Here is a 20,812-nt window from a genome sequence, read left to right as displayed (position 1 = left end):
TCATTCATATAAACCTAATCAATTAAGAGATGGCCACTCCTAATAGCATTAAGCAAATAACTCATAGACTATGGAAATTACGATCTTGGATGAATCATAATGATAAAAATATATTCATTATCATGGTTAGGCTTTCCACAGCCCTAGCTAAAAATAAATCAGTTCATGATGAAGGAAATAAAGCAAATAAGAGGAAAGAAAGAACTCATGATTTCGCCCTTGGAGCTGAGATCTCCTCTTCTTCTTGTCGCCACCTCCTTCTTGAAGCTTTCTTGATGTTGATCTCCTTCTTGAAGTTTTCTTGATGGTTTTATTGATTACTTCAGAGGGAACTTCAGTAATTGATTGATGCATTGATTGACGCCTGGAGCTGGTACGCCCAACCCTTGATATAGTTTAGGGGAGGGGCTGTTACGACTACTTGGAGTTATCTCTAGAATGGATAATCTAGGTTAGTTCTAAACTGATCCTATCCTATCTTATCTTATTTCTTATCTAATGATCTCAATCTTCTTTAACTTTCTAGAATTACATTTAAAATCCAAATCTAAGAAAACTCTGGATTCTTGAATTCGAGTGGGCTGCTACAAGGCGTTTTCTGCGATCCGCTTCGACTTTGGGCCTGTTTTTGACTTCGGTGCAGGCCGAATCTGTCAAAACCCAAAACATGAAAGTTGTAGATCTCGCTCTTATCTTTGCAGTGCATCTTGAATCAGCCCAATCGGAGCTCAGATATGAGAGTTAGGTCCAAATTACTGAACGGTGCCGAAACTGTGAAAAACCATCCAATTAGCCTTGTTTTCCATCTTGCGACTTCTTTCCTTGCCCTGAATCAAAATACCAGAGTAATAAGTCCAATAAAATATAAATTAAGTGTAGAAAGACTGAATATTCATAGATAAGAATATGGTAATTTTTATTCGCATCAAATCCCCCACACTTAAACTTTGCCCGTCCTCGAGCAAGACAAAACTCAAGCAAAAATAAAATGGGAACAAGCTGACTATCTACTGAAAATTTTGATGTTTTTCTCAACAAGATGCTTGTCCTCTCGCATGCCTTAATCCCGATTTAATAATACTTCCATTGTCCACTTCTTCCTCCTTTTTAACTCGTCAAAGAATAATCTCGAATCACCAATCCTCATGATCCCAAGTCAAAACAACAGTCAAGGGAAACAAGCATTTCACCGCATGAACATTTTAGGACTAAAGTAAGCACTCATTGCCTTAACAATCAACATGCAGCAAGATTCAAAATACCCTTGCATAATTTTTTTTGGTCAAGGAATGTTATTACCATAAGCTTGCTTATGCATCACATCTCCACCACTTAGCATGAGTTCAATGTATTAAAAATCAAAAGGCGAAATGGGGCTTGGGGTTCTAGGGGTGAGTGCATTTTATTCTCCATCTCACCCTTTTCTTTCGTTTTTAGTGTGAGTGCATTTTATGCTCCATTTCACACTAGTTACTATTTGTTCTTCTCTCTCTTTTTTTTTTTTTTTTTTTTGGATAGCATCACCGTTTTCATTCCAATCCATGAACTCTTTATCGTGGTCTCAACATGTCTAACAAAGCAAGTTCTAGAATAATCAAACCATGTTTGACAGTCATTTAGGCGAAAATTAATCAAATGCTCATTGAATCTTGCCTATTGATCAGTGAAAATAATGAGGTGCTTTCTATAGTCGAAAATTTCAGCTAGTCTTGCTTGCATCCTTTCTTGTTTATTCCACCTAAGCACATACTTCATGATAGTTTGAAATTATTCAAAAACCAGTTTCTAGGGAGCAGAAGTTTCAAAAAGAAAGGTTAAAATAGTGATGATCGTAGCATGCTAGAGTAATCCCAGAAATTATCAATTTCAAAAATAACCCTTGATCCCCCCACACGTAAGGCATACATTGTCCTCAATGTATATGACTTTTCGTAGGATAGAAAGATTTAAGGGTACTTCCCTGAATGCCTTGTTGAGGTCCTTTAGATGAGAAATCAGCTGCTACACACGATTAAGTTCCTAAGAGAAAAACACAATCTTAATAACACTGAAAATAATTGAAAAAAACTGAACTCAATGGGTTGCCTCCCATAAGCGCTCCTTTTAAGTCGTGAGCTTGACTTTCTCCTTTCTTTCATGGCTGTTTCAAGGAGAGAATGGACCCATGGTGGATGGGTTGCTCTCCTTCAATATAATGCTTTAATCGCTGCCCATTTACCTTGAATGTGTTTCCCTTACCATTATGCAGTTCAATCGCTCCATGAGGGAATACCTTAGCCACTACTAAGGGTCAACTCCACCTGGTTTTCAACTTCCCAGGGAATAGCTTGAGTCGAGATTTAAAGAGCAGAACTTTGTCTCCTTTCTTAATTTCCTTCCTTACAATACGGGAGTCATGCCATGCTTTGGTTTTTTCTTTGCAAGTCCGGGCATTCTCATATGCTTGATTCCTCCATTCCTCTATTTCGTTGAGTTGAAGCTTTCTTTTATCACCTGCATTTTTTAAATCGAAGTTCAGAAATTTGGTAGCCTAGTAAGCTTTATGTTCCAGCTCAACGGGTAGATGGCATGCCTTGCCGAAGACTAATTGATAAGGGGACATACCAATTGGGGTTTTGAATGCAGTACGGTAAGCCCAAAGTGCATCGTCTAGTTTCAAGGACCAATCTCTCCTAGATGTATGTGGTAACCATCTTTTCCAAAATCTGTTTTAGTTCTCTATTAGAGGTTTCTACTTGGCCACTAGTCTGGGGGGTGGTAGGGGGTTGCAACTCTATGCGTAACACCATACTTGTTTAACAATTGCTCGAATTGTTTGTTACAGAAATGCTTCCCCCCATCACTTATGATAGCTCGAGGTGTTCCGAAACGGGTGAATATGATTTTTTTTATAAATTTAATGACAATTCGAGCATCATTAGTGGGATATGCACATGCTTCCACCCATTTGCTCACATAATCCACAGCCACATGTATGTATGAATTATTAATAGATATTGGAAATGGTCCCATGAAATCGATGCCCCACACATCAAATATTTCGCAAACAAGAATATTATTCAAGGGCATCTCGTTTCGTCGGGAGATGTTACCTGTCGTTTGACAATGATCGCAAGCACTTACGCATGTGTAGACATCCTTGAAGAGCGAAGGCCAATAAAAACCGCTTTGGAGAATTTTTGAAGCTGTTCTTGATGCGCCTTGGTGACCTCTTGCTTCTTTGTCATGGCAGAAATTTATAACACTTCGCACTTCTTCCTTAGGGATACATCTCCTTATCATTCCGTCCCCGCAGATTTTGTACAGGTAAGGCTCATCCCATAAATAATGCTTCACAATAGAGAAAAATTTATTTCTCTACTGATATGTCAAGTGAAGTCACACCACCTTTCCTGCCAAGAAATTAGCCAAATCAGCAAACCAAGGTTCATCGTTTCTGCTAATCGCATATAGTTGCTCATCTGGGAATTCATCATGCAATGCTGAATTATTAATATTTTCAACATAATTTTCATCCAGCCTTGATAGATGATCAACTATTGTATTTTCACTACCCTTTGTGTCCTTAATTTCTAGATCAAATTTTTGCAACAACAAGATCCATCGTAGCAGCCTAGGTTTTGCATCTTTTTTAGCAAGTAGATATCTCAAGGCAGCATGGTCGGTGAATACGATGACTTTGGATAAGAGCAAATAAGATCTGAATTTTTCAATAGCAAATACTACTGCAAGTAATTCCTTCTCAGTAGTGGAATAGTTTTTTTGTGCTTCATTCATGGTCCTACTTGCATGGTAAATGGTATGAAATTTCTTATATTTTCTTTGCCCTAAAACTGCGCCCAAGGTATCGTTACTTGCATCACACATGATTTCGAAGGGTAGTTCCCATATAGGGGCTGATACAATAGGGGCTTGAATCAATTTCTCTTAAGAGTGTTGAATGCATGCAAACAATTATCATCGAATTCAAAAGGTACATCTTTAACTAACAGATTTGTCAAGGGTCTTGCTATTTTAGAAAAATCTTTAATGAATCGCCTATAAAAACCTGCATGTCCAAGAAAACCCCTAACATCTTTTAATGATTGAGGTGGAGGAAGCTTTTCAATCAGTTCTTCCTTAGCTTTATCTACTTCGATGCCCCTGGAGGACACTTTATGTCCTAGAACGATTCCTTCCCTAACCATGAAATGACATTTTTCCCAGTTCAAAACAAGGTTAGATTCCTCACACCTTTGAAGTACCTTTTCTAAATTATGCAAGCATTCATCGAATGGTGATCCATAAATGGAGAAATCGTCCATGAAGACTTCCATGAAGTCATCGATGAAATCACCAAACAAGGACATCATACAACGCTGGAAAGTGGCAGGTGCATTGCACAGTCCAAATGGCATTCTCCTAAATGCAAAGGTTCCATATGGGCAAGTAAAAGTGGTCTTCTCTTGATCTTCAAGTGCAATAGGTACTTGAAGATACCCGGAGTAGCCATCTAGGAAGCAATAATATTTGTGCCCTGCAAGTCTCTCTATCATTTGATCAATAAATGGCAAAGGGAAGTGATCCTTCCTAGTGGCCTCATTCAACTTCCGATAGTATGCACACCCTCCAGCCAGTTATTGTTCTTGTGGGAGTCGATTTATTATTTTCATTTAGAATTACAGTAGTCCCCCCTTTCTTTGGTACGACTTGAACAAGACTTACCCATGATGAATCAGCCTCCTTGCTTCGAGCCATTTCAGAATTTCTGTCTTCACTACCTGTTGCACTTTAGGGTTCAGCCTCCTTTGTGGTTGTGCCTTGGGATTGCAGCCTTGTTCCATCAGAATTTTGTGTGTGCATACCAAAGGGTTAATCCCTTTTATGTTGGAGATGCTCCCTCCTATACCCGAGGGAACAAGAGACCACACCCTGGAATCCACAATGGAAGGTTCAAGAACTACCTCATCCAAGATTTTAAGCAGATTCGAAATGGGTTCCAACTCAGAATCTCTGAGAGCCCTTCTGAGACCCAAGTTCCAACCAGTAGTGGAATTAGACAAGTTAGCAAATGTTGCTACTGGTTCATTTTTAAACCTAGATAGAGCAAACAAAGAGGGAAACTGCTCTTTCAAAGGAAAATCCCCCACCCAAGTGTGTTCCCAAAAAAGTACAGACAAACCAGAACCAATATCGTACCTGATAAATGGAAGAAAAGACTGCAGGACAACATGAATCGACTTCCAAGGGGAGGCTCTTGAAGCCCTAATGATAGTCCCGGATCCTAACCATCTGCCTCTTGCCCATGAATACTTAGGATTATTTTAGCCCACAAATTTTCATTTTCTTTGGACCATCTCCATAACCATTTCCCTAAAAGAGCTTCATTCTTCTTCCACAGATTTCCCAGCTTAACTCTATGGTCCCACCTAACTCTATGGTCCTTTCTCTCCTCCCCAGGTTCCCATAAAAAGTCCCTCATTAATTTTTCCAACTCTCTACAAACCCCTTCTGGGATTCTGAACACCGACAAGAAATATACTAGAAGGTTTGCCAAAGTTGACTTAATCAGTGTTATCCTGCCCCCCAGAGACAAGTGGTTCTTCTTCAAGGAAGCTAGCCTTTTAGTGAACCTGTCAATCACCGGATTCCAAAAGCTCATTTTTTCTGGGATTGTCTCCCAAAGGAAGCCCTAAGTACTTCAGTGGCCAATGAGCTATCTCACATCCTAACACTCGAGCCCTTTCCTCCACCTCTCCTTCACTCATATTAATACCAATCACATAGCTCTTACCCGGATTTACCTTGAGATTGGTCATTTGTTCAAACACCCTAATCGCCATCTTCATATTGCACACCTAGCTAATCTCCTCTCCATCACAAAACAGAATTGTGTCATCTACAAATTGTAGGTGAGTGATCGGAACCCTATCCCTCCCCACTCTCCAACCACTTATCAGATTTCTGGAGTCTGCCCTCTCAGTAAGCCTCCCTAGCACTTCAACAATTAGGGTAAAGAGAAAAGGGGAGAGAGGGTTCCCTTGCCTAATACCCCGCACAACTGGAAAGTGATCCACCACCTTGCCATTTACTAGCACAGAATAATGGCAAGTCCTAATGCACCCTTTAATCCACTTGCACCACCTCTGCCCAAAACCACAAGACTGTAGCACTTCCAACAACAAAGACCATTAAACCAGATCATATGCCTTCTCTAAGTCCAGCTTACACACTAGCCCTTTCTCACCTCTACTCCTGTAGTCTTCCACACTCTCATTTGCAATTAAGATTTGGGCCACAATTTGCCTATTCGTCATGAAGGCACCTTGGTTATGGGAGATGATCGAGGGGAGCACCTCTCTAATTCTTCTGGATAACACCTTAGCAATGATCTTGTAGAGACTGTTAACCAAATTGATGGGTCTGAACTCTTTAGGATGAGAAGCCCCAACCTTCTTCGGTATTAAAGCAATAAAAGTAGAATTCAGGCCTGGGTTTATCACACCTCTTTCAAATAATTCCAGGAACACTGCTTGAATGTCAGCCTTAATTATCTCCCAACAATCTTGATAAAAGGCCATCGTGAAGCCATCAGGGCCTGGGGCTTTGGATCTATCCTAGAGAAAATGGCTTATCTGATTTCTTCCAAGTCAAACTCTCTTTCTAGCCACAACTTCAACTCATTAGGGAGCTTAGGCCAATCCAACCCTTCAATCCTTAATCTCTTTTGCAGAGGCTTTCTAAAGATGGATTTAAAGTGTTCCACAAAAGCCCCGACAATCTCTTGCTGTTGTGTTAAAATTGTCCCATCAACAACCAACTTAGATATGATGTTCTTCTTTCTTCTGCCATTGGCTATTGCATGGAAAAATTTTGTATTCCTATCTCCTTCCTTCACCCGTTTGTGTCTAGATTTCTGTCTCCAACTTACTTCTTCTTTGAAGATTATGTCCTCCAGGCTCCTCTTTAACTCCCACCTCATTTCTTTATCCCGGTCGCCAAAACATCCTCTTTCTTCCTTAGCATCTAACTGCTCTATTTTACTTATCAACTGCTGTTTCTTCTCTTCTAGCCTACCAAAGTGGAGAGAATTCCATTCCTTAATTTTGACCTTGAGCTCTTTCAGCTTCCAATGGAATTTCATCCCTTCCCAATTGACTTTCGGGTTACTTTCATTCCACCAAGCTTTCACTTTGTCTTTGAAGTCCGGGTGAAGTAGCCACATATTTTCAAACCTGAAGGGAGAGGGCTTACTACCACCAATATCAGACTTACCAATCATTATTGGCCAATGATCAGAAGTAACTCTAGGTAGAGCCCTTGACACCAGATCTCCCCAATGCTCCTCCCAGTTTGTGGTGAACAAGAATCTATCAAATTTGGAGCATATAAGTTTAGCTTGGAGATTAGACCAAGTGAAACTATTATGAGAAAGGTTCAATTCCTTTAACTCAAAAGCATTAATGAACTCATTGAACTTCCTCATGCTGGTAGTGCTCCTTTGTCTCACCTTATTGCTCTCTTCAATGAACCTTATCACATAGAAATCCCCTCCCACACACCACGGCCCCTCCCACAGACCTTTAATATCTCCCAGTTCCTTCCAAAGCTCCTTCCTTTGTTTGTAATCATTGGGACCATAAACATTGGTAAGAACCACTCAAATCCATCTGACACCTGCTTAAATTTGACAGAAATTGAGAACCTTCCCACTAATTCTTCCACTCCCTCCACTACTTCATCCTTCCACAAAGTAATTAACCTTCTAGATGAACCCCAAGAGGGGCTCATAACCCACCTCAGTCCATTCACTCTCCACACACTTCTAGTCCACCTTTTGTCAAAAGTCATAAGTTTAGATTTCTGAGCATTCTCTTTGTTTTCTTTCAACAAAATAATTCTTACTAGTCAGAAAAACCTTATATAAATACAATTTTACATTTTCATGTGAACCTTTTATTCCATTGGGGGCTTTGTCATTTTGCATTTTTATTTTTAGTGCAATATAGGCACAATTGCTTCTAAAAATGTAATATTTTTGTATAGATCCCTTCACATAAATGGTAGAGTTCATTATCTTTTTTTTTTTTTGGTCAATAACACTTTCATTATTCATCAATATAAGATTTACAAAAGGAAGACAAACACGCTTGTCTTCCAAGAGCAACAACAAACCTCAAGAAAAGGAAAAAAGAAAAAGAAAAGAAAGAAAGAAAGAAAACACACTACAGTTACAGCTTGGCCCAAAAAAATGAGTCCCTTTCTGCCCCTTGTTTAGCTAAACCGTCAGCTAGGGAATTAGCCAATCTTTTAACCCAACGAATCTTAATTTCCATCTCCCGCACCAGCCACTTGAATTTCCTCCTCTCATTATTGTACTTCCATAAACCATTGTGATCTTTAAGCAGCCACCCTATGACCACCTCTGAATCCCCTTCAATTAAGAGTTTCCTGATGTCCAACTCCTTAGCTTTTTGGATTCCTTCCATAACTGCAAAGATCTCAGCTCTAAGGGAGTCACCCACTCCAATTGGGCCTGAGAACATGGCAGAAATGACCCCATTTTCATCCCTAAAAACACCCCCAATCCCTAATTGTCCCGGATTTCCCTTGCTACACCCATCAAAGTTTAGTTTCACGAAACCACTAGGTGGAGGGGTCCAAGCCACACACATTACCTTAGTTAATGCACATCTGTATGATCTACAGTTGGAAAAATTTAAGACATGTTACACTGAGGTCTTGAGCCCAAATTGGGTTCAGCATCAGTTCTTGCAGTGTTTTGTCAACCTTTCTAGTGGATGCACTATTAAATGAAGAGGTGAATGGAAACTTTATTTTGAGGACCCGCTATTGAGGGATATTCTGAGCTGTATTCTAGACATACACGTGTCTGGTTATGGTTCCAGCTGTTAGTCAGAGCTTTCTGGTTTCTGTCTTTCCTTCATGGTGTACTCTGAACTTTTTCTCTATTTACAGTAAAGTGTTAGGTTTTGTTAATGATGAATGTAGTTCTTCCTGATGTCTGTTATAAAATTGGGGCAGTTATTACTCATTAGTAACTTGAGCATCCAATGTTTTCTAGGGTAACGGTGATGGTGATGGGAAGAGATACTTGATTGGGGATCCTAGAATATCAAATAAGGGACGGAAGCGTTCCAGAAGAGAAGCTATTGTGGGTCCTGCAGTGGATAAGGATGTGGCTCATGAAGCTGTTGGATTGAAACCTGCTACCTTGGTTCCAAAAGAGATTCCAGTGATAAAAAAGAAAAAGCCTGTGCTTCAGGTTGCATCACTGTCACACTTGAAAGAGATAATTAGATAATAAGATGCACTTTCTTTTTCTTTTTCCTTCTTTTCTAATATGTATTTTTTGTTCGTTTATTGGTTGCAGATCAAAATTGCTCCCAAACCAGTACATAATGAACTAAAACAATATGATAACTGCACGAAAGAATCAGTGGCACTAGAGAAAGGGTGCTTGGAACTTAAACCGTATGCTAGTCCAGAAGAAATAGAGAGTGAAAAGTTGCCACCGGAGGAAATCTTATCACTTCCAATGTTTAAGGTATCATACATATCCAAATCCATGAAATGCTTAAATTAGCTATATATTTTTCTTCCTCAAATAACCATATTCTTCCTACGAATTGAATACTTCAAAACTCACTATCAAGCTTGCGCCATGTCATGGCGCAACTTAGCCTTTCCAAAGTCCTGTGACACTTGTCTCAACAAGCAAGTCATTTTTTTCGGTAAATAACATGCAACTCATTCTTCTCTAACCTAATATCACTATGCTTGATAGGCTTAAATGTCAAAAAACACTATGGCACACAAACCCACCAAGGCACTTTGCTCACAAGGGAATCTTGCATTGCACCCTAAAGAGTTTCATAAAGGCATACAATTCTTTGATGCTTACAAATGAGGTGGGTCCCCCCTCTCTATGGGACTCTCCACCTCCTTAAGGAACAAATATGGACAACATGTTTCGCCTTGTTACTACAACCACATGTCACACCTCTAGCAGAAAATTCTAGAGACTATTCTAGAAACTTACATGTAAGACATAGAAGACTCTAGATAATGCCTAGGCAATTCTAGGCCATTCTAGACAAAGAAGACTACACAACTCTAGATTCTTCAAGGTGCATGGAGAACAATCCAGGAGACTCTAGAAGGTTCTGGCCTTGGCCAGAAAAATCTAGACACATCCATAAACCTCTAGCCATGGGCTCCTTTGCTCCCCAGCTCAAGCGGGGTATAACACCCCCTCCCCTCAAAATGATTTTGCAATGCCCTTGTTGCAGTCTTGGCAAAATTGGTGTATGAGTTGCTGGTGTCCCGCCAATGGCTTTGCCTATACCCATGTTGCTTGAGATTTTGATAGATCTCTCCTTTCCAAGTCATCCTTTCCTTAAGAATGTCCTTGGGCTTCCATTGTTGCCATGTCCTTTAGCGTTGCTGCCTTTTGTCCCGTGTCAAGCTCCATGCCTTGGCCTTGGCCCCTGCTTCGATCATGCTTGCTTCTCTACCACTTCTTGGCCTTTGGACATGCCTCCTCTCCTTGCCCTATGTTCAGATGCAGGGATGTCCCTTGGGTAGTGTAGTTCCTTCCACCATTTGGGACCATGCACAGAGCTCCTTTCTCCATGATGCATGGTAACTTAGACATATGGCATTGGCATTTCCCACACTGTGCCACTGAACTTCATGCCAAAGAAGACTTGGTAGTCATCCACTGGCTCTGTCAAGAAGTCCATGTTCCCTTGCCATATGTTGAATTGCATGCCCACATTTTGTGCTTTGCTAATGATCTCTCTAGCTTTAGAGTTTATTGCCTTCATCCAACCTACCTGCTTGGTCACCTTCAAGTGCAGCTGCCTTGCCTTGCTTTATGCCTCTTATTTTGATCATGACATGTGTCCTCTGGCCATTTATGTTGGCCTCCACGAACATAAGGCCTACCATTGGCTTAGGTGGCTCCTTTTGCCAATTTATGGTGCTAAGGAGCTAGTTAAATACTCAAATCTTATTCTAGCCTCCTCCTAGCCAGTCTCATGTTCTTTCAATTGGACTGCTAATGCACTAAAGGGCCTTCCTTTATGGACATTCCTTGGTTTAGTGGTCCCTTCACATAAGAAGCACTTCCCTTTAGTCTCGGCCTTGTCCTTGTTGTTACTTCGGCTTGACCTTGGCATGGGTAGCCTTGCTCTTATGGCATGTGAGTTGGATTCAGATACATCCATAAAACCTCTAGGCTCTAGCCATATGTTCCTTTGCTTCTCAGCTCGGGCAGGACATGGCAACCAGTTAGCTTGTTTGGAAAGAAATAATATAGGCTGCAACATAATGAATTGGTACATCTACTTATAAATGAATTACATCTAAAGTCTAAAGCTAAGATGTCTTTGACATAAAGGAAAATATCTGCTGAGTGACTATCATTTAAGTTCTCTGCTTTGATTTTGTGCAGAACTACACAGCTGGGAATCCTGCTAATGTGTTGTACATCAAAAACTTGGCAAAAGATGTGGTTCCTGATGACTTCTACTTCATATTTGGTAAGTGGTTGATGGAATTGTTATTGCAAGTTAACTTTAGAATTGGTGGTATTGTATCTTTTCTTTTTCCTTCTTTCTTTTGGGTTTTTGGGTGGGGTGTTAAGGGGAGATAAAAACAAAAACGTTATTAGAAAATTAGGAAGAGAAAAATATGTAGAAGAGGTTGGGTTGAGGATTTTCCTTTCTTTTTTGTTTTTCTGTGGGTAGGTGAGGTGGGGAGATCCTAGTGGGGCCTAAACAAGAGGCTTGGATGCATGAAAGATTCTCTTTTTGATCAATAACAAAAAGAACATATGTTGAAAAGAAGACTGCAGAAATGCCTAGAAAACAGGAAAATAAAAAAGAAGAAAGGAAGGAAGAAAAAAGTAGATGGATTTGGAGTTCCTTGAAGTCTTTCTTTGGTAATTTTGCTAGGTGTAAGGAGATTTGATTTTTAAGATTGGACCTCTCTTAAGAAAAAAGGATGACATCTTTTTTGTTTATTTAAAGATGGGCAATCTCGGCAGTCCAAGAAATCATGAATGTGACGAAAAATTTTTCCAGACTGAAGCTTGGTCTTTTCGAAACAGGTCCTACAAAGAGTTATAAACGGGTTTATAGGAGAAAAGGTGTGAAAGGTATTGGGTCAGTTAGAATTGATCATAAGGGGTCAATGATGTGGGCTCAATCATCAGGTTCCCACTTGGGGGAGAAACAACAAGAAGACAAGGGGTCAATGATGCTTCTGGCTGCGTGCCTCTCCAGAAATTAGTGGAAAGAGAGGTCACAGTTGGTAAAAGTCTGGGCTTATTTTTTTGGGGTGGTGAGGAGTTTGCTAGAAGGGTCTTTGAGGAGTTTGAGAGGAGGAAAAGGGATGAGGATGATTCAGGGCAGGAAGATCCACTCGTGGATGAAGATTGAGACTTAGTGGAAAGAGATGTTACAGTTGGTAAAAGTCTGGGCTTATTTTTTTGGGGTGGTGAGGAGTTTGCTAGAAGGGTCTTTGAGGAGTTTGAGAGGAGAAAAAGGGATGAGGATGATTCAGGGCAGGAAGATCCACTCGTGGATGAAGATTGAGACTTTGTTTGTTTCACAAGCCAAGGATTTGTTGGATCAGTTGTCTAGCTGGTGGTTCCTTGGTTCAAGGGGTTTCTCCGGCTGAGTTTGGTTTTTTGAATCTTTAGGTCTTTCATCTGTGTGGTTTTGGGTTTTGTTATGGAATGTTGTTGTCTCTATTGGGGTCCTCTGGCTATGTGTCTCTTTCGGGTGATACCTTATCACCTTTCTATTGTATTTCGTTTTCTTTTTTAATGAATTTCTCTTTATTCTTAAAATATTACCTGGAGCCTTAAATTGAGCTAGAAACCCCATAAAACACGTTGGAGATGCCTTATATCACCTAATTCCCAAAGCTGAGGCTTAATGACTTTTAATTCATGTAGCAAATAAAGAGCCTCAGTCATATTTTATTCACACTTTCCCAGGGGACCCAAGAATGCTAACACCATTATAGTGCTTTTCATTTCTTTATTGTTTTTCCCCATATTTATAAGAAGGAAAAAAATCAAAACAAAAGCACTGCAGATTAAATATTTTAATCAGATATCTTTAAACCTTGCATATCATTTTATAAATCCTTTATGCTAATTAAGTTTCAATTGTTGCCCGCTTCTTTTTTATCCTTGTGTTATTATATTGGACTTATATTTAGTTTATCATCTCTTGTGCGCTGCAGGATCATTTTTTGGTAGTGTAGAAGCAGCTAAACTGGGTCTGAATATTAAGTTAATGCAGGTGAGATCTTCAGATTGCTGTTGCTTGTTGGGATGAAGATTGTTCATTTTATTTCTTGATTTTTAAAATTTGGTTTTATGCTTTAAAATTCATGTATCATTATTTGAGTTAAATTGGATACAAGTTATATAATATAAAGCGACAAACAGGGAGAGGAATAAGGAGAAAAAAAGAATATGGAAAGACATTTTAGAGGGAAGTGTACATTTTATTCTTAGCTCTTTCATTCATCTTTCTATTATTTTGGGAATCTTAGGCCCTGTTTGGTATGCATCTGGAGAAACATTTCCTGGGATTAGAATGGCATTTGGATGGCAATGCTATAGGGAGGGAGTCATAAAGTTAAACTTTGATGGCAATGCTATAGGGAACCCGGGTGATATATCTCTTCCACTTTGGGAGGGACTCATAAAGTTAAGCTTTGATGGCAATGCTATAGGGAACCTCGTTTTGAAAAAGGGAAATGATGGAAAGAATGGAGAATGAAGGCTTGTCACCGGCCAGGAAGTGGAAAAGAGTCTTTACAGTAGAAAGGAAAGAACTCCTGTTGGAAGAGATTGTCTACCAGAAGGAGTTTACGACAAAGATAAGTGAAAGGAGAGGAACAATATTGCTAGTGGGTGAAGCTGTGTCCTCGTTTCAGATCTTCCTAGATGGAGCAGTGCATGTAAGCTGGTGCAAAACATGGAATAGCACCTTTAGTCAGTTAAGGAGGGAATACCTTGCTGAGAGAAGAAGAAACTCCAAAGCCTGGTTTATTACATTGGAAGAAAAATTCGAAAAAGGGGAAAAACAAATGATCATCATACTCAAAGGCAACAAGCTGCAAAGTTGGACCATGATTGCAAATGAGATACACCAGAGACTCGTTAAGAGAGAGACTGAGGCGGTAAAGATACAAGAAGAAAAAGTGGTTGGAGAACTAGTAAAGGAGGAAATGACGGAAAGAAGGAAGGAATTGGAAAGGCTGGGTTTAGAAGAAACTGATGAAAACCAATCAAGATTCAGTGGCAGTGTCTCTCACAGCACCAGAACCAAAGATTTCATTGGTCGGGGTGAATGGAATTTGGGAGCAGAGATTAATCCTTTCTGCAAAGAAAGAGGTAAAAGGCTGGAAAGGATTATTAGAGGAGGTGACGTCAAAACTTGGGATTCATTGAACAGTCATACTAATCCCATTCAACAACAAAAAAGCTGTAATGGAGGGGGGGGGGGATGATGGACTTCACCCCTATAGACACAAAAGAGGGTACCATTAACAATTGAGAACTGGTGTCAATTGGCTAATATAGTAACAACTGGTGATGGGAGCTTCAAGTTGAAGATACTGGGTTTGCCATTTAACTTATGGTAAAAAACCTTGAAAAAATGGCGATGACTAGGGTGGAGTTCTCATATCTTTCAAGACATTAGATCTAAGAGCCATGAACATAAAGACTGTTGGTGTGAAGCCTAAAGCTGTGCCAAGAACTCTCAATCTATGTGCTGAAGGTTACTAGTACAAGGTCTAGGTCGCCTCAGAAGTGGAAGCATCGTTCTGGTGTGGGAGATCGAAGCTTGAAGACGATGATGATGTGGTCAGGTGGGTAACACTTGGCGGAGAACAGGAAAAGAAAGGTGGACATGTACGCTGACATGTGGAGGAAGATTTATCTAGAGAGAAGGAACAGCCTTCTTTGGAAGTTGAATGGTCAAGTCCCAAAAGTTGAATTTTTAAGTAAAAGAATTCAATTTTTTTATTTTGAAATTGAAAGTAAGTTTATCGTCGGTCCCTCTTTCACTTAAATGGTTAGAAGGGCGACTCGGTCAGATGAGGGTCGAGGTCCACCTAGAGTTATGAAATAAAATCAAGTAACCCTCTCTGACCCAATTGTTCTATTTGTGGTTCAAACAGGGTCGAACCTAAAGGAGGGTCCCTTTGCTACAATCGACTCATGTGACACTTTAAGTGGTCAAATGAGTCGGGCCTCATTGGGTGTGGCAAGAGACCATAGTGGTGATGTATCATTTTCTTCACAGGAACTGCAATTATGTGAAGTTCAAAACAGGCCAAGTAAATGGAGCTCTCTGAAACAAAATTTCTAGTGGGTTCCAGTTGTTAAATCCAAAGTAGGGGACCAGGGAAGAGTGGGAGAAGATCGCCCAAATCCAAGATATTCTATGGTTAGGAAAGAGGAGATTGAAGAGGAAGACGATGTCTGGGTAAATTGCGGTTCCTCAGATGATGATTTTGAACCAAGGTGAGAGACAGAGAGCGGTAGCTTGGGGGAAGATACTGAGGAAAAAGAGGAAGTGGAAGGCACGTTTAATGCAGCCATTCTTTTTTTTTTTTTCGTTTTTTTGAGGAATAGGAACTTATTACCTCTGCTCTAAGATCTTTTGATGATGGTGGAATGCTAAACGAAGTCGAGTGCATTTTGGATGATAAGGGGGAAAGCTGAACACTGAGAGAAGGAGAGGGAAAATGAGAGTAAGGAAAGTGGGAATAAAGTAGCTGGAGAGGGGGTGGAGTCTAGAAAGATGAGTGAGGGGTTCACAGAGGAGGAAAAAGAGAAGTTTGAAAAAGAAGAAGGAAAAGAAGAACCGTTGGCTGAATTTGTAGGAAAGTTAGGTTGTAAAATAAAAAATCCAAATGAGCTAAAAGTGTACTTGAAGAATAAAAAAGAGGAAGGGAAGATGAGAAAAGGAAAGTTAAGTGAAGCCGAGAGATTGAAATTGGATCTGGAAGGGGATAATGAATTTAATGAAAGAAAGGGCAGGGGAAGGAAAGGAGGAAGATAGGAGTAGAAGGATCAGGGGGCAGGGGGCTGATTAAGAAGGAAAAATGAAGATTGTGAGCTGGAATGTGAGAGGCATGGGGAATGTAAGAAAGAGAGTGTTAATAAAGGAGGTCCTAGTTAAAGAAAACCCAGATATACTACTAATTCAGGAGTCTAAGCTCACGGTATTTGACAATAGGTGGGCTAGAAGTGTGTGGAGAGAAAATGGTGTTACCTGGGCAATGAGCCCCTCTCGGGGATCCTCTGGAGGGATAGTAACATTATAGGAGTCAAAGAATTAGTTGGAAGATATTCAGTTTCTGTCAAATTCAAATAGGTGGCTGATAGGTTTGGTTGGGTCTTAACTAATGTTTATGGCCCTAATGGTTACAGGCAGAGGAATGAGTTATGGGAAGTACTAGGAGATATTAGAGGGCTGTGGGAAGGTCCTTGGTGTATAGGAGGGTACTTTAATGTAATTAGATTCAGTGAGGAGTGTAACAATGTGCGGCAAAGAAATACCACAAGTATGAGGAAGTTCAATGAGTTTATCCATATGTTTAAGCTCAAGGAACTGAATCTTTTACATAACAGTTTCACCTGGTCTACTCCATGCTGAACCGATTTGTTCAAAATTAGACAGATTTCTTTTCACTGCTGACTGAGAAGAACATTAGGGAGACTTGGTGTCAAGGACATTACCCAAAGTCACCTCTGATCATTGGCCAATATTGATAAGTTTGATCCTGGAGAGAGTGAGAACAATTTCCTATTGGCTGGACTTACCAGAGAGTTCGAAGCTACACCATGTCTTCCATGTGTCACTCCTTAAAAAAAGTGTGGAGTAATAGACCAAAGTAAGTCCCTCCTATCGAAATTCATTGAAGAAGGCAATCTGAAGATACAACCACATCGGACATGTCTTGCCACTTCACGAGGTCTTTGTGGGATTGGGCTTTCTCCTTATTTGGATGCAGTTGGAATCCCCCATCAGACATGCAATGCCTTTTCTCACCTTCCTTTTTCAGGTGGCGGTTAAAAAGGGGAAGGACAATGTGGAGAGGACTAAGGGCTGCAGTATGTTGGACACTGTGGGAAGAAAGAAACTCCAGGATATTCTCAAAAACTCAGAGAGGAACAGTAGATCTGAGGGCTATCATAGATTTTAGGGTGGTACAATGGCTGAAATCTTTGGAAATATTCACAGATTACACTGTGGATGACATGTTGAGGAAGTGGGGTGAAATTGCAAATTGCACGTAGACCAAGTCAGTAATGAGTGTGGCTTGGACCCCCCTCCCCCCCCCACCTAGTGGATTCTTGAAATTAAACTTTGATGGATGCAGTAAGAGAAACCCGGGACAATCGGGGATCCGGGGTGTTTTTAGAGATGAAAATGGGGTCATCTCTACTATGTTCTCAGGCCCAATTGGAGTGGGTGACTCCCTTAGAGCTGAGATATGTGTAGTTATGGAAGGAGCCCGAAAAGCTAAGGAATTGAACATTAAGAAACTTATATTTGAAGGGGATTCAGAGGTGGTGATAGGGTGGCTGACTAAAGATCAAAATGATTTATGGAAGTATAATAATGAGAAGAGGAAATTCAAATGGCTGGTGCGGGAGATGGAAGTTAAGACATGTTGGATTAAAAGATCAGCTAATTCTCTAGTTGACGGTTTAGCAAAACAAGGGGCAGAAAGGGATTCTTTGTTTTGGGCTAAACTGTAACATTAGTGTCTTTGTATCTTTGTATTTTCTTTTTTGATTTCTTGAAGTTCTTTGTGACTCTTGGAAGATAAGTGTGTTTGTCTTCCACTTGTAAATTTTCTACTGATGAATTAATGAAAGTGTTATTGATAAAAAAAAAAGATACAACCACAAGAGATTCTGGACAATTGATGGTAAAGATCGAAGAGAAAATTATTAAACAACCTCAGGTATCATGGGCAGGCTTACCACCAGAAGGTTCAGCGTTGGAGAGGTACACATTGCTGCAACAAAAAATTCCCTTGCTTGACAAGTGTTGGAAAACATGGGGTTACTGGTTCAGATCTGAAAATAGAATTGTATATATTCCTAGGATTGTGGAAAGATTGATTTATAAAGTTTTTTCCTTCTATTTCTTTCTTTCTATTTTCTCTTCTTTCTATTTTCTCTTCTTTCTATTTTTTCTTCTTTATATTTTCTTTTCTTTCTCTTTTTCTTGTATAAATATGCCCATTGGCAATAGAATGAAACATATCAGTATTCTACCATTCCAAAACATGGTATCAGAGCTCTAGGTTTGTCAACCTTGAGATTTTTTCGGCCTTCATTGCCAGTTTTTGTGTTCTTCTCTTCTGGCCTTCAGTGTTGATCTGTAACCAGAAGTGTTCCTTTATTCTCCTTTCCTGATGGCCTTATTTTTCCTCCATTAACAATGTCCGACATGACTGCAACAAGTGCTCTCGTCCAAACCGATGAAGGAGCAACAAATTCTCATCCTCACACTGGTGATTTGCAGAATATTCAGGCAACATATAGACTGAATGGCCAGATTTACTTGAAGTGGTCACAACTAGTGTGTACCTATTTGAAGGGAAAAGGAAAAATTAGTCACCTCCTTGGAACAGGACCAAGGTTGGGCGAGCCAAATTTTGATGCTTGGGACGAAGAGGACTCCATGATTATGTCATGGTTATGGAGTTCAATGACACCCGAGATCAGTGATACTTGTATGTTTCTTCCCTCTGCAAAGGCTATTTGGGATGCTGTCCGACAAACCTATTCCAAAGCCCATGACGCTGCTCGTGTCTATGAGGTCAAAGTGAAGACTGTGGCGGCCAAACAAGGGAGCAGGAGTGTTACAGAGTATGCAAATCTGTTGCAAAATTTATGGCATGAGCTTGATCATTATCGGGTTCTTGAAACAAAGTGCATAGATGATGCTGTGATCTTGAAGAATTTTATTGAAAGAGATAGGGTGTATGATTTTTTGGTCGGACTGAATGCTGAATTTGATCAGGTCCAAATACAAATTCTTGGCAAAGAAGAAGTGCCTCCATTGAATGAAGTCATAGCCCTTGTCAGAGCTGAGGAAAGCCGTTGTGGAATCATTCTTGAGTCTAAAGATCCCGAAGGCTTAGCCATGGTGGCAAGGGGAGGAAGTTACAATGGTTCAAAGGGTGAGAACAATCACAACTTGGCTTGTGACACAACCACCCGTGACTCTAACGATAACCTTTGGTGCACCTATTGCAAGAAGCCCAGACACACGAAAGGTGGTGCTGGAAACTTCATGGGAAACCTTCCACATCCAGCAAGGAATGGGGAAATCGAGGAGTTTCAAAAGGAGTTCAACAGGCCCATAATGTCTCCACAACCCCACAGCAAGAACACTCAAGTCAGGGACCATTTAGTGATGAAGAAATTGAAAGGCTAAGGAGCTTCTTGAGATCCTTGAAACCAGGAAGTGGTTCTACCTCTCTTGCTCTCTCAAGTGAATCTTTATCTCTAGGATTACATGCCTCGGCTAGTGTTTTCCCATGGATTCTTGATTCTGGAGCTACTGACCACATGACACCTTCTTAACTACATTTTCTCACCTATATACGCTGTCCTATTAATAGAAAATTTTTTGTTGCTGATGGTTCTTTCACCACAGTGATAGGGATTGGGAATATTCAAATTACTCCATCTCTATTGCTTAAAAATGTGCTTCATGTTCCTAAGTTATCCACTAGCCTTATCTCTATACATAAACTCACCCAGGATGTGAACTTCAATGTTGTGTTCTTTCCTTCTTACTGTGTATTTCAGGACCAGGTTTCGGGGAAGAAGATTGGACTTGCTAAGGAAAGGGATGGACTCTACTACCTTGAAACAACCAACAAACCATCTCACACTGTTATGCATGTCACACACGAGTCATTCTTATCTACCTCCAATAAAGATTTAATTTGGCGTCATCACTTCCGTTTCGGTCATCCTTCATTTCCTGTTTTAAAAACAATGCTTCCTTCCTTGTTTAAAGGAATTGATGTTGAAACCTTTCATTGTGATGTGTGTGAACTTGCTAAGCTCAAAATGGTTTCTTTCCCAATCAGCAATAAAAGATCTTCGACTCCTTTTTATTTGATTCATTCGGGTATATGGGGCCCTTCTCAAATTCCCAACATTACTGGTTCTAGATGGTTCGTCACCTTTATTGATGATTGCACTAGGGTCACATGGATTTTTCTTATTAAGTCTAAATCTGATGTGGGTACCATTCTTCCCACCTTTATTGATGATTGCACTAGGGTCACACTCAGTTTGGTGTGATAATTAAAAGGTTTCGATCTGATAATGCTACAAATTATTTTAATCAGAATTTGTCCCCATTTTTTTAGAAAGAAGGCATTGTGCATGAATCCTCTTGTGTTAACACTCCCCAACAGAATGGGGTAGCTGAGAGAAAAAATGGCCATCTTTTGCAAACCACCTGAGCTTTTCTCTTTCAAAATCAGGTGCCAAAACAATATTGGGGGGAAGCTGTCCTTACTGATGCCTACATAAATAGACAACCATCTAAAGTTCTTGACAACCGAAGCCCAATACAAGTCCTTTCTCAATTTTACCTTGATATTTGAGCCTCAAATAATCTCACACCAAGAATTTTTGGCTGCACTGCCTTTGTTCATGTCCAATAATAAGGGAAAATTAGACCCACGTGCAATCAGGTTTGTCTTCTTGGGATATTTCCCAACTTAGAAA

The 20,812-nt window shown here is 40.1% G+C and overlaps 1 protein-coding gene across 4 annotated transcripts in view; it reads left to right on the top strand.

Annotated features, from left to right (window-relative positions):
• LOC148844450 (RNA-binding (RRM/RBD/RNP motifs) family protein) overlaps positions 1-20,812 on the top strand; it is an 83,256-nt gene that overhangs the window by 31,734 nt on the left and 30,710 nt on the right. For all 4 annotated transcript variants that reach the window (XM_088953395.1, XM_088953392.1, XM_088953393.1 and 1 more), the window contains exons 7-10: positions 9,065-9,265; positions 9,374-9,547; positions 11,459-11,546; positions 13,261-13,319. In XM_088953395.1, coding sequence (XP_088809521.1) covers positions 9,065-9,265; positions 9,374-9,547; positions 11,459-11,546; positions 13,261-13,319 — 522 coding nt within the window. The remainder of the gene's footprint in view (positions 1-9,064; positions 9,266-9,373; positions 9,548-11,458; positions 11,547-13,260; positions 13,320-20,812) is intronic.

The sequence above is a fragment of the Nelumbo lutea genome, chromosome 7 (genome assembly GCF_056320005.1).
Source record: "Nelumbo lutea isolate HS-2025 chromosome 7, American lotus-T2T, whole genome shotgun sequence".
Lineage (NCBI taxonomy): Eukaryota > Viridiplantae > Streptophyta > Magnoliopsida > Proteales > Nelumbonaceae > Nelumbo > Nelumbo lutea.
This window is presented reverse-complemented; position numbering and strand designations above follow the sequence as displayed.